A 12,408-nucleotide genomic window follows, 5' to 3' on the forward strand; every position below is an offset into this window, starting at 1 on the left:
AAATGTCAAGAAGGTTAGGGTTGGTGTTTCCACACCAAATGTTATGAAAAGCACGCTACCCTTTGCAATGCCGTGGCTGTGAAATATTGGAAAGCCGTATACGCAGCCGCGACCGCTTCAGGACTGGGAGGTTGAAGCCCGCTGCATTCCTAAGACGTAGCGATTAAGAAAGCTCATTCTTACGCCTTTGACTTTTGCACGCCGTTAGTGCAACAGGAGGGCCACTGCAAAACCCTGCTACAGGTTTAATAATTTGGGTTAGAACTGATGACACGTTCCGGCCATTGATGCATTCGAAAGTCGCACCACATTTGTGGTCCACGATAAAGCATGCTTTTCATCTGATTCTGCTGCGGGTTGCTAAAGGGAGTCAGTTTAAATTAACATATAGGAACGTAATAGTGGTGGCAAGCATGGAGGTTTTGCGCTGCGAGATTGACGAGTCGTCCACAGTGCACAGAACAAAGGAAAAGTGTTCCATTTTAAATGTCGACTTGGAAGCATCTCTCGCAGCGTCAAAGCTTTAACGTCACGAGATTCTGATAGTATCACCGACCCTGTCCCATACCGTCAATTAGGTTGTCAAATACACGTCAACGCCCGGACAGCGCTGCTCTTTTTGACAAAAGATCATGGCTGAGCATAACCTGCACAGATGCATTCCTTTCTTGCGAATAAGGGATCACAACGTGCTGACAGACAATTAGAAGACTCCATCAAGCATCTGAGCAGTGTTTCTGCTCTCTGACCTGGTGTACGTTGAGGCGCGTCTTTACAACGGCCCTGTTTTCCTGAAAACGATCAGCGGACAGCGAACTTTAAGAGTGTGAACCTTTGTTAACAGGAACTTAGCTGCGCCGGCGTATGCTGTAAATGGGCGATCACTTCCCGAATCAACTGGTGCGAACAGCATCCGTGTCGTGCAGAGTAAGTATTTTTGACAACATGTCCAACTTCTTCCGCGAATACCGCACCAATGAACCAACGCGTCTTGTGCGCTTCGTGCATATACGCTAGACGCGCATTTTCCCCGCGCGTCTGAAATACTCGAGAGCGGTGTGCTCTAAAGTTACCAAAAATATTAGAGTAATTTCATCTAATCAAATGGTACAGCGTCATGCCAATTGAACACACTCGACATATCACCGCAAAAAAGCAGAGCTAGGAGCAACATGGGAGCAAGAAAAGGACGGTCACAATTTCCACCCGTTTCTGATACACCTGTCACAGATATACATTTCTGAATATGCTTGAGTCAATGTAGATTGAAATAGGTGTGAACTGGGCGATGCAACACGGTTTGCTCAAGCCCACATGTCTTCGATCCTATTATAGTTAATGACGCTTCTTTTTTTTTTTTTTTTTTTTACCGTTAGAAAGCCCAATGCAGAACGACTTGGATGGGATGGGAACTACACCGGGTGACAGGCTTGTTATTTGAATGTCGCGTTTTAAAGGAGCATGTGCAGTCATGTGGACAAGTTCGCTCTTTGATGTACACAAATTCCGCCAAATACGAAGCCTGAGACAGGTCTCGCCCAAGGTAGCAAGCTACGAATTCGATGCACTTAATAGCTCTTATAAGCATCGAACCTCTTGGATACGACCAGCCCGTTCATCCGTCCCGAAAAAAAGTTATCGGCCTCTGCATTAAAAGTTTCAGCTCAAACTCACCCTGCCTACTTTTGTTGACGAATAGTAGGCTAGACAACCCAGTGGAAACTCACATTTCGATTCGACAAACCATATCTTAGCTCACGTAGCTTCAGTCACATACAAAACGCTCAAGTGTTTCAGAGGGATAGTAGCCTGCTCGAGAAATGACTCAGAAACTGTCTAGGTTGTCTCCCTTCAGTGATATGACAAGTGGACTAAATGCGCTGCGCGAAGCGCTAGAGCTGAAGAAATACTCGCCATGCTCTGTTGTTATCCATCCATCGTCTACTGACTGTTCTCACAGCGAAACGTTTCAGCTGAAACTAGAACTATAACATAACACGGTATAGTATATACAAACACGATTGTAATGCATCCGAAAGAGGACACCAATTTTCGGCCTCGCGGTGCTCGTGTTTACAAAGTCAATTTGGTCATCAAGTCAAGAAGCATCAATTGGAAGCAGCTACTCAATGGCCACAAATACGAGATACTTTCGCTTTACGATAAGGGTTTCTGATGCTTTGGTGTCTGCGCTCATTTGGGTGCTCTTTCATAACAATGCAACCAAAGCCTAAATATAGCAAGCCTATTGGGCAGTATGGTAATGCGGAAGTAAATGGCGTTACACAGCAAGTGGTGAGGTCATCCCACTGCGGGCACGCCATTCGCTCCACAATGAAAAGAAAATGACTGCATCTGCCCGCTTTCATTCCTTCTTCCGGCCATAGATGCGCGTAGCAGAGTTGCTGAACTCCCGACCTTTGCGCAACATATCATGAAGCATGCATGAGCCATCGGAAAGAAATTCACTGTCAAGGAACCTAAAACAAGTGAACAACGTAGTTTCATGCTGTGGTACACACCGCAAACAGAACAAAGCCTGACGTTACCACCATTAACGTGCTCCAAACAGAAGACGCCGACTGAATGCCAGGGTACTGACGCAATCGACATGCTAGTAATTCATTGCGGTACTGTGGTTCGATAAATACTGAGCATCAAAACGATAAGCAAAGCAACGAAACTACGAGATCACTATCGGGTAATGGGAACAGTGCGGCACGGCCACGAGCGAGGAACCGCGTGGTTTCATGCAACGCTAGTTCCCGTACTCGCCGCGCGATGCCGCCACGAATCAAAGAAGCGCGCGTCTTGAGCGAAAGGCACACGCGCTACCGAAAGGGGGCGAGACGCGCTGATCAAAACACGGGCACCGAAAAATGGGATCAAGCAACTAGCCAGCAATGTGCAAACCACGTGGCACGGGAATAGGTGACAGCCCTTAGGCGCGCTAGTCCGGCAGGCAGTGAATTCGGCCTTACAACCGCGAGCGCGCCCGTGTCTCGCACAAGACACGGCCGCGCGCGTAGTGGCCGAAGGGGTACGGTACGTACATTGGTGCTTCTTGGCGGCTGCAGCGGCCAGGCCGGCCACGACGGCGTCGACGAGCGACAACCGACAGCTGGGCCGTGGCGGCGCCTTGCGCGGCCGGCGCCGCGTCGTCGTGACGGAGGCCGTCGCTGCCGTGACCGCGGGCGCGATCACGGCCACCGCTTCGGCGGACGCCGACCGGATGACCATCCCATCCAGCTTTCTCGACCGGTAATCCAAGCGCCAAGGAATCGACGGTCCCTCACTCGGCTAGCAGCACGACGCCACGTGAAGAGCGCAGGTACGCAGAGCGCATCAGTCCGACCGGCCGCTATTTCGGGAGCACGCAACTCGGCACGACAACGGCGCCCTGGCGCTACTGTCCGTTGCTCCGAAGTCACTGAAGGGAGAGTTGATCGTCAGCGCCGACAGCACGCAGGCGCCTCCTCGCCCACGACCCTCCCTCACCCGCGCGCGGAGAGCGAGGGAGCGTGGCGGCAGCCAGCGAGGGAGAGGAGTTGTTCCCTTCTCCGCCAACAACAATCGCCATATTGGAGTCCATCCAAAAAGCCTCTCTGCGTGACAGACACGCATTCATCAAATGATGATGTACAGTCGCGCGCTCCTCCTCGCCCCAAAGCTCCACAAAGAAAAGCTCTGGAGAGGAGGCTGCGGGAGGAGTGGCCTCCAGCGCTCGCAAATCAATCTCGTTTTGCGCCTCTTTTGTGCCTCACCGCCGCAGCGGCAAGCGCGGGCGCCCCTCGCCGCTGTCGTCTGGCCCGCATGGCCGCGCGCGCTCGCGACGCCCTGAATGGCTGCGGCCGCCGCCGGCTGGCTCCTCCTCCCGTCGACGCGCCGCCGTCAGGTGCGACGTCGACGCTCCCTTCGCTCGGTGCACTGCTGCTGGAGAGGGGGGGCACTCGCTGGCCGAAACGTCCCCCCCCCCCTCCCCCGTCATCGCACTTTTCCAGGGAGGAAAAAAAGTCCCACGCAGACTCCGGAAGGTAAACACCCCTTGCTTGCTGTGAGCAGACCACCACGCCTCTAGACATGGAAGTATACATTGTGTACTTCCATGTCTATGCTACCTCAAAAATAAAAGTGACGCCTCGTAGCATGCGCTGCCCGACGTGCCGTCCGTTTACTCGTTTTATTTATTCATTCTTCAGCGAGTCAGCTGCGAATGTTCAGTCCCATTCATTGATTTCACGGCTTGTTCATTGTGTATTGCGCCTATTACCTATATTCTCTAATATCGACGCCGAGGTCAGGGTGCCTAACATAGTGCTGAAGTGCTTAAAAGAGCATATAAAAAGCACAAACGTGCTCCCACATGGCGTTCATTGCTGGACTGAGTGAATTGCGCCTTTTGAATTGCGCCCATGGCATTTGATGTTTCGGCACGCTAATCTTACTTATCATGACGCTAACTAACGTACCAAACAATTTTTAAGCGTTTGTGCATGCGCGTCTTGCTCCTGTGAACTTCACGTCCGGCGACATCTCTTTCCAGCTTCGATATCGACTTGGTGTAATTCATTTCGCAGTACTTTAATGTGCTATTTGTTACAAGAGTTGTCAGGCGAAAGTGCTCGTGACTGGACATAACGCCTAGTCTGTCTAATCTAGTCGCGAGTGCTTTAGCCAAAAAATAATAAATAATAGGTACTAGGCGTACAATTGCCGCAACTTGGAAGACTGAAGTCGTCCCTTATGACACACAAAAGCAGACACAACCGGGAAAAGGCATGCGATTTAATTCGTTCAGAGACGGCATAGTACATATATGTATACGTATATACTGTCGCCTCAGAACAAGCAGGTTGCGGAACAATATCGCGCAATATTTTGTGACATAAAGAAACTTGGGAAGGACTAAGTGAGTGACAGGGGAATGTATATAGAATGTTAATCTAAATATGGTAAACGCACAGAAATAAGATACAGCTTTTTGAGAGAAGAATGACATGGTAGCGGAACTACCCCCCCCCCTTTTTTTTTTCGCTGTATCTAACGGTATGCTGAACGAAATGCTGAAGAAAGGGTCATCCGACCTGTACAAGCGTCAAATAAATAAAAGAAAAAAAAAAGACAGCGACCACGGAGGCATATACCGGTCTCCCACGTAACTTGAGCCAAACACCCAAAATATGCAAATGCCACGCATCTGGACAGAACCAAGGTAATGGTGTTTGCCGTCGCTTGGAGATAGATTAACTTTTGCATTCCACCTAATTACATAGTTAGCCTTAAGTAACTAATTAACTTCTCAAATATTATAGTTAGATGAAATGTGTCAATGAGGACATTGTAGAGCAACATGAAAAACTCCTTAAACAGCTTTCTGTTGTTCAATACGTGCTAGGTGTTTTTCGCATGAGGGAAGCCCGCGAACACACGCAAAATTGTCGCGCGACTGGCCGCTCGAGGCACTTCGCGTGTATTCGTGAGCTTCTTCCATGCTTGGAAAAACACTTCCCTGTAGTACGTACAGAGCAACAGAAAGCTGTTTCGGGAGTTTTTAATGTTGCTCCACTATTTTCTCATTGACACTTTTTATAGAATTATAATATGTGAGAAGTTGATTAATTAAGACTAATAATGTCATTAGGCGGAATGCGAAAAATAATCTGAGTATCTCCAAGCGACGGCAAGCATTACCGTGGTTCTGTCCAGCTATATGCATGGCAACTGCATACTTTTAATGTTTAAAATTAAGAATTATATTCTGGATTTTTACGTTACAAAACCACTTTCTGATTGTGAGCGTATAGTGGGAGACGCCGGAAATTTCGACCACCTGGGGTTCTTTAACGTGCACCTAAGCACGCGGGAGTTTTCGCATTTCGTCCCCATCGAAATGCGGCCGCCGTGACCGGGATTCGATCCCGCGACCTCGTGTTTAGCAGCCGAACACCATATATGCATTAAGCAACCACGGAGGGTCCTTTTAAAGTTTAGCTCAAGTTACCTGCATGGGACACCCTACATATCACGTCGCGTTCAATCACACATACATATATATAGGGTTCATGGGAGAAGCAAGCGGTCGGAAACCACTTGCTTCCTGCAACTCCACATAACTTGAATGGTTTACGGCGCGATGTGTTACGAAAATTATTTAATATCATCTAAAAATATGGGGCAGAAACTTGGAGACTGACAAAGAAGCCTGAGACGAAGTTAAGCACCACGCAAAGAGCGATGGAACGAAGAATGTTAGGCGTAACGTTAAGAGACAGAAAGAGAGCAGTGTGGATCAGAGGGCAAACGGGGGTATACCCGATATTCTAAATGACATTAAGAGAAAAAAAAAATGGAGCCGGGCAGGTCATGTAATGCGTAGGTTAGATAACCGGTGGACCGTTATGGTTACAGAATGGGTGCCAAGAGAAGGGAAGCGTAGTGGAGGACGGCACAATATAGGTGGGGCGATGGAATCAGGAAATTCGCATGGCTATAGTTGGAATCGGTTGGCGCAGTACAGGGGTATACTTGGACATCGCAGGGAGGCCGGCATGCTGCGAGCGCGACACCCGGACCCCCACGTCGCCAGTGGCAACCCGCCGAGACTCCTGCCGCGAACGGGCCTTCATTGACGAGACCGTGCGCTACTGCTTCGTCTCCGCATCGGCTGCTACCTCATGCACTTCAGCAAGGACGCACCGCCTGCAAGGCACGGGGAGTCCCTTTTGCCTCAAGTGCGCCAATGTGGAGGACTTGGAGCACGTACTTTTGCGGTGCCCGGCGTACGCGGCACAGTGTGACGCGCTCACGAGAGCTTACCGCCGCCTCGTCCTGCCGTGCGACAGCACCGAGGCGCTTCTCTTCCCGGCGGCCCATTCATCGGTAATCGGGCGCGCCTTCACGGCGCTGCTCGAATACTTGGACGGCGCCGACCTGTACGAGCGGCTGTAGCCGCCGCGCCTTCCTTGACGTGCCTTACCGCTCGGCTATCTCTCTCTATACCCTGTTTTCTCCGCTACTCTTTTTATCCCTTTCCCCTCACCCGTACAGCGCTGTGGAGGTGCCCTCGCACGAGAGGCAGTAACGGCGCTGTACTTATCTCTTCTATTTTCTCTTTTAAAACCACTCATCATCATCGCAGGGAGAGGCCTTCGTCCTGCAGTGGACATAAAGTTGGATGCTGATGATGATAAGCCTACCAATGGGCATGGGGAAAAATTAAAAAGAAACCAATAGTAGAGAACACAATATCACACTAAACTGTAAGGTGAAAAAAAGAAAGAAAAAGGAACGCATTCACGCTGACTAGTATGTCTACTTGGAGGTTATCTCAGGTAACAAATACATAAATTTATAGCACATCTCTTCGTTGCATTGTCGGAGAGAGTACGGACCAAGGATATAGTCCTTGAACGAAGCGTACTTACATCCGCTCTAAACTTGAAGCACATGCTCTCGCCTCTGCTGGGCACAAAGCGGACGAGTTAACAGCATGCAGATGCGAGATGTCATGAGCACCTTGTTCCCCACAAGTGCATGAAATATAGTATCCAGCGCGCTTAGTTTTACGTATGCGAAGTGGCTGGTCAAGGCGCAACACATAGTCGGAGTCGATGAAACAGAAAAGGGGTAGCGTTCAACGAATACAGAATCTATCTTTTCGCTTAAACATGCAGCATGATGTGAATGATTGCTCCGTGGAAAGCCTTCTTTTCTTTCTTCATTTTTTTTTTTCAATATGTGCCCCCATGCATTATACGGCTGAACGGAGGAATAACGTACACGTCGCCGTGCTCATGGGCGATATTTCTTTCAATTTCGCCTGCCCCGTCCGTCCCCAATAAGTGTGGCCCGGGCACCCACTGAAATACAGAACAACTTGCGCGGGATGCTGCAGTGTGCGCATGTTCCGCGATTGAAACAACAATGCAACTGTATTATGTCTTGGCGGGGATGTTCCTCAGAATTTGCAGCGCTGGCTTCGTGTACAAGCAGACTATACCCAGTTCGCAGAAACGTCCTTTGCGGCAATGAACTTGCTTGCTTCCAGTATGGCACGTAGCTCAGCTGTAGATGCATCTACCGAGAAATATTTCAATAAACGTTACTTATAACTTAGCGCTGGAAGAGCAATACCGTATTCGAAGCATCCCTGCATCTTTCTCGTAATGCACCTGCCATAACTCAGTTACTGTCGCTCCTATATAATGTATGTTCCGATAACCTTGCTCTGATTCCGGCAAACGGGGGCGGTTTGCCGGATGGATTTGCGGGGGCGTAAACGTGAGCGGCCGGAGCGGTGCAGCCGCATGATGATGTAGAGTTCAACCAGACAAACACAGAGCTAAAATTACAGTAACCCACTATATCCTGCTTCGTTGCTGGCACAAATTTTCGGCAGCGGCGTAATGATGAACACGATTACGCCGCTGTCGAAAATTTACACCAGGAGCTAAACAGAATATAGTAATCGGCTTTGTGTCTGTGTGGTTGAGCTTTGCACCACCAGCAAGCGCCACGAATCTGGCCGCTCACGTTTACGCCCCCGCTCAACCGGCAAACCGCACGCGCTTGCCGGATTACCGGACGCGCTAAAATTCTCTAATATCTGCTCATTGCATGTCACCGCGCTTTTTCTTGGTGTTGTTCATGAAGCCACTGGTATTGCGTTCTTTCGCCATCTTAACGAGATTTTGCGGTATATGTTGCTATAGAAATGTCAAGTGGTAGAGTCACACACACTATTTTTTTTTGTCACAAGTGTGTCTTGCGTCAATGGCTTGAGAGCAGCTTTAACAAATAAACAGAAAACGTGTGACAGGGCCCGGGAAACACGCAAATAACTTTCAGAGCTACGTGCGAAGTAGATCCGAAACACTGCCAATGTGTGTGTAGTGTTGAGCAACACTGTAGTAAATAAAGGCTGTGATGCTCAAACCTTTTAAGCAACACTTCATTTATAGGATGAGGAGGAATAAACTTTATTTGTGGACCGCAGGTCTGAGACCTAGGCCTCTCTACCTATATATGACGGCCTCGAGCCCTTCGGTCCTGGCGGCATCTTCGGCCTGCTGGATTGCTTTGAGTTGATCTTCCGGTGCACAGATGAGCAACGCGGTCTCCCACTGCTCTGTGGTCTTGTTTATTTTATTCTGTGTGGGTGTCCGAGGACAAGCTCAAACCATATGTTGTATGTCCTCCCTTTCTTGACAGGATCTATATCTATCCGTGTAAAGGTCCGGGTAGTATGTAGCTAGGCCACCGGGTTCGGATATGTACCTGTTTGTATAAGAGGCGCCATGCCGTCGCTTGCCGTCTACTAGCGAGGACTGTGCCGGGGGGAAATGGGCCCATCCCAATTTATAGAGTTTGGTGAGCTCGTGAAAGCTGGTCACCCGGTCTCTCTCCGTTCCCCGTATTTGTTGCGTGTAACCTGCTCGGCCCATCAGCTCTCGAGCCAGGTTGTGCGCTATTTCGTTCCTGGGAAGGGAAGTGTGTGCGGGTGCCCATATAACGTGAACGTCTCGATCTTCACGAAAGTTGGTTCAAATTCTCAGCGCTTCCCGAGATTCTTCCTCTTGCATAGTTTTGACGGCTGTCTTGGAGTGCTTACTGCGACGTTAGCCTCCGTGGAGGATATGGCCAGTGCTAAGGCAGCCTCCTCCGCCATCTCTTACTTATAGTATACCACCTATAGTATAGGCATGCAACTCTACTCCGTTACATGTCACTGTTCGTCGCCACTCCGAGTCATATGCAGAACGAATGTCTCTCTCTCTCCCTTAGGTATACCGCTAATTGACTGCGTGATTTAAAGCGGATAGTCAAATGAACTTGAGCGAGGTCCCGGTGTTTCAAGCGAGCCAGGATCCACTACACACACACACGTATATATATATATATATATATATATATATATATATATATATATATATATATATATATATATATATATATATATATATATATATATATATATACATAAACATGCACACACACTCTTTCTGTATCTATCTATCTATCTATCTATCTATCTATCTATCTATCTATCTATCTATCTCCCTGCTTTTGTTTCTCAGCGCAGTCTCCATGGTAGTTTTTTAATTTAATTATGGGATTTTACTTGCCAAAACCACTGTCTGATTATGAGGCACGCCGTAGTGGGGGACTGCAGAAATTTAGACCACCTGGGGTTCTTTAACGTGCACCTAAATCTAAGTACACGGGTGTTCTCGCATTTCGCCCCCATCGAAACGCAGCCTCCGTGGCCGCGATTCCATCCCGCGACCTCGTGCTTAGCAGCCCAACACCATAGCCCTCTAAGCAACTCCGTGGTAGTTATGGTAGGCTATTCGCGCACTGCAAGTGGGACGTGCACGTGAAGTTAACTTTGCTGGCGAGAAAATGAACTGTTCTTAGAATAAGGACACGTTTTCTGCTGTTCTTGTGGCGTACATAGGTATGTTTTGCCGACGCGATCGCCACCGCATGATATACGCACTGGGCCTGGTTGTTTGGAATGTTCAGACATGGTCAGAAACCTTCTCAGGTCGTGGAAACTCCGATTTGTGCACCATAATTCTAAGCAGCGGCATGCCGTTTCGTGTTTATCGCACGTGTGTACAGCAGCGTGGGTGCAGCTGGCGCGAAACGCTTACACGTCCAGCGCATATAGTCAGATAACCAAACAAAAGACAGGACGATATGACTTGAAATCCTCCTTCGTATAGAACAGGTCATCCTGTGAGTCTTGTTTTGACATGAGAGAGAGGGAAACAAGCTTCAATGGTATGCTGGAGATGTTAGCCTGGCTGTTCGCCTGACATGTTACTCTATGTGCTTGGTGATGATTGTGATATGTACACACTAATAAACACCTTTACAGCATGTACAGTCACACACACACACACACACACACACACACGTGGCATGAGGCATGTGCCGAACGCAGGTGACATTCTGGCGCGTCGTTTATATGACGTTGCGAGTGCAGCGGAATCAATACTTATGCAAAGTTAAATGAATTGCTGTTCGCGGTATCGCGCAAGATTTAAAAAAAGAAACTACGGTAAGTTAGCGCGAATGATTACTGAGCAAGAAACAGTTGCTTGCAACCCGCCTCGACCGCCTTAGCGGGCGTTTCGCGCCCAAACAGGGCCGAAGTCGACTGACAACGGCAGTAGCGCGAAACGATAGTACTGAATATATACGTACCATACAACGCGAGAGAGACATAGACAGAAGGATACATTCAGTGCAGCCTGCAGACTTACACCACAATCTATACGAAGGACATCTCTCCCGCACATGAATGGTGCACTTTCTATTCAACACAACAACGTGCCACTGCTCAATTCAGGGTCCCCGATTTATCTTCGAACGACTGAAATGCGCTGAAGGAATATTAATATTCCGACACACCGCCCATCAATTAGCCTGCTGCTCTCCCTCTCGAATAGCGCCCAAATCTAAGCAAGTCAATGTCACACATTTGGAAAACGGTGCAAGGTCTGCGTTGCCTTCTGGAACGGCGTTTTCCATTCAAAGCGCTAGAGCTTTTCAAAGGGCGGCAAGACATCGATGTCGCAGAAGAGCTTTGTGCGCGGATGGCAGACCAAGCGACTCGTCGAGATTCTCCAGCCCGAGCTGACGGCCCCCATTGCCGTGATTGCCGCATGGACCTTCCTTTTACAATGGAGGAGCTCGAGGCGGCACTAGCTCTCTGCAGGCGCTCATCGTCTCCGGGTCCAGATGGTACATCATACCGAGCCTTGTGCTATCTCGGAGAATCCGCACGGGTAGCACTATTGAGTCTCTACAACACCTCATGACAGGAGGGAAATGTTCCTGACGAATGGAAAGTGAGCCGCCTGGTGCCAATCTTGAAGCAGGGTAAATCCCCGCTAGAGCTCACTACTTCGGTTTTTGAAAGAGACGGGATTGGACAAGCGGCTGTGACAGTGAAATCACGTACCACGCCAGAGTGATGGACTCTAACGGACGATGTGTGTGTGTGCTGTGCTATGTGCTCTCTCTCTCTCTCTCCCTTCCCCATCTTTCATCCCCCCATCCCGCTCCCATGTGTAGGGTAGCAAACCGGTTAACCTAAACTGGTTAACCTCCCTGCCTTTCCTTCTCCACTTTTTCCTTCCTTCCTACCTTCCTTCCTCTCCGTATAAAACGAGACTGAGAATATTTTTCACGGCACCATGTACATATACCATCTCACCGCTGGAGATTTTTTTTTTTTTTTTACTTGGTTCTCCCGTTCCCTCTTTTGAACGTCAGCTTGGTCAACAAGGGGAAGCCCCCGATGGCTGGGGCGTCCAGCATACCGCCTTTTTCCTTACATGTCAGCATGTGTTACCACATTTTATTTATTTATTTATTTATTTATTTATTTATTTATTT

General features: G+C 48.8%; 1 protein-coding gene across 2 annotated transcripts in view; it reads right to left on the minus strand.

Moving 5' to 3' along the window:
- Positions 1–12,408, minus strand: part of LOC142560823 (protein tiptop-like) — a 470,396-nt gene that overhangs the window by 23,103 nt on the left and 434,885 nt on the right. The window contains exon 1 of one of the 2 annotated variants that reach the window (XM_075673198.1): positions 3,054–3,432. The exons of the other annotated variant lie outside the window; for it this stretch is intronic. Within the exon in view, the coding sequence (XP_075529313.1) occupies positions 3,054–3,240 (187 nt within the window). The 5' untranslated portion in view covers positions 3,241–3,432. Of the gene's footprint in view, positions 1–3,053; positions 3,433–12,408 lie in introns of those variants that run through there. 2 annotated transcript variants of the gene reach the window in all.

Source organism: Dermacentor variabilis, chromosome 1, assembly GCF_050947875.1.
Source record: "Dermacentor variabilis isolate Ectoservices chromosome 1, ASM5094787v1, whole genome shotgun sequence".
Classification (NCBI taxonomy): domain Eukaryota; kingdom Metazoa; phylum Arthropoda; class Arachnida; order Ixodida; family Ixodidae; genus Dermacentor; species Dermacentor variabilis.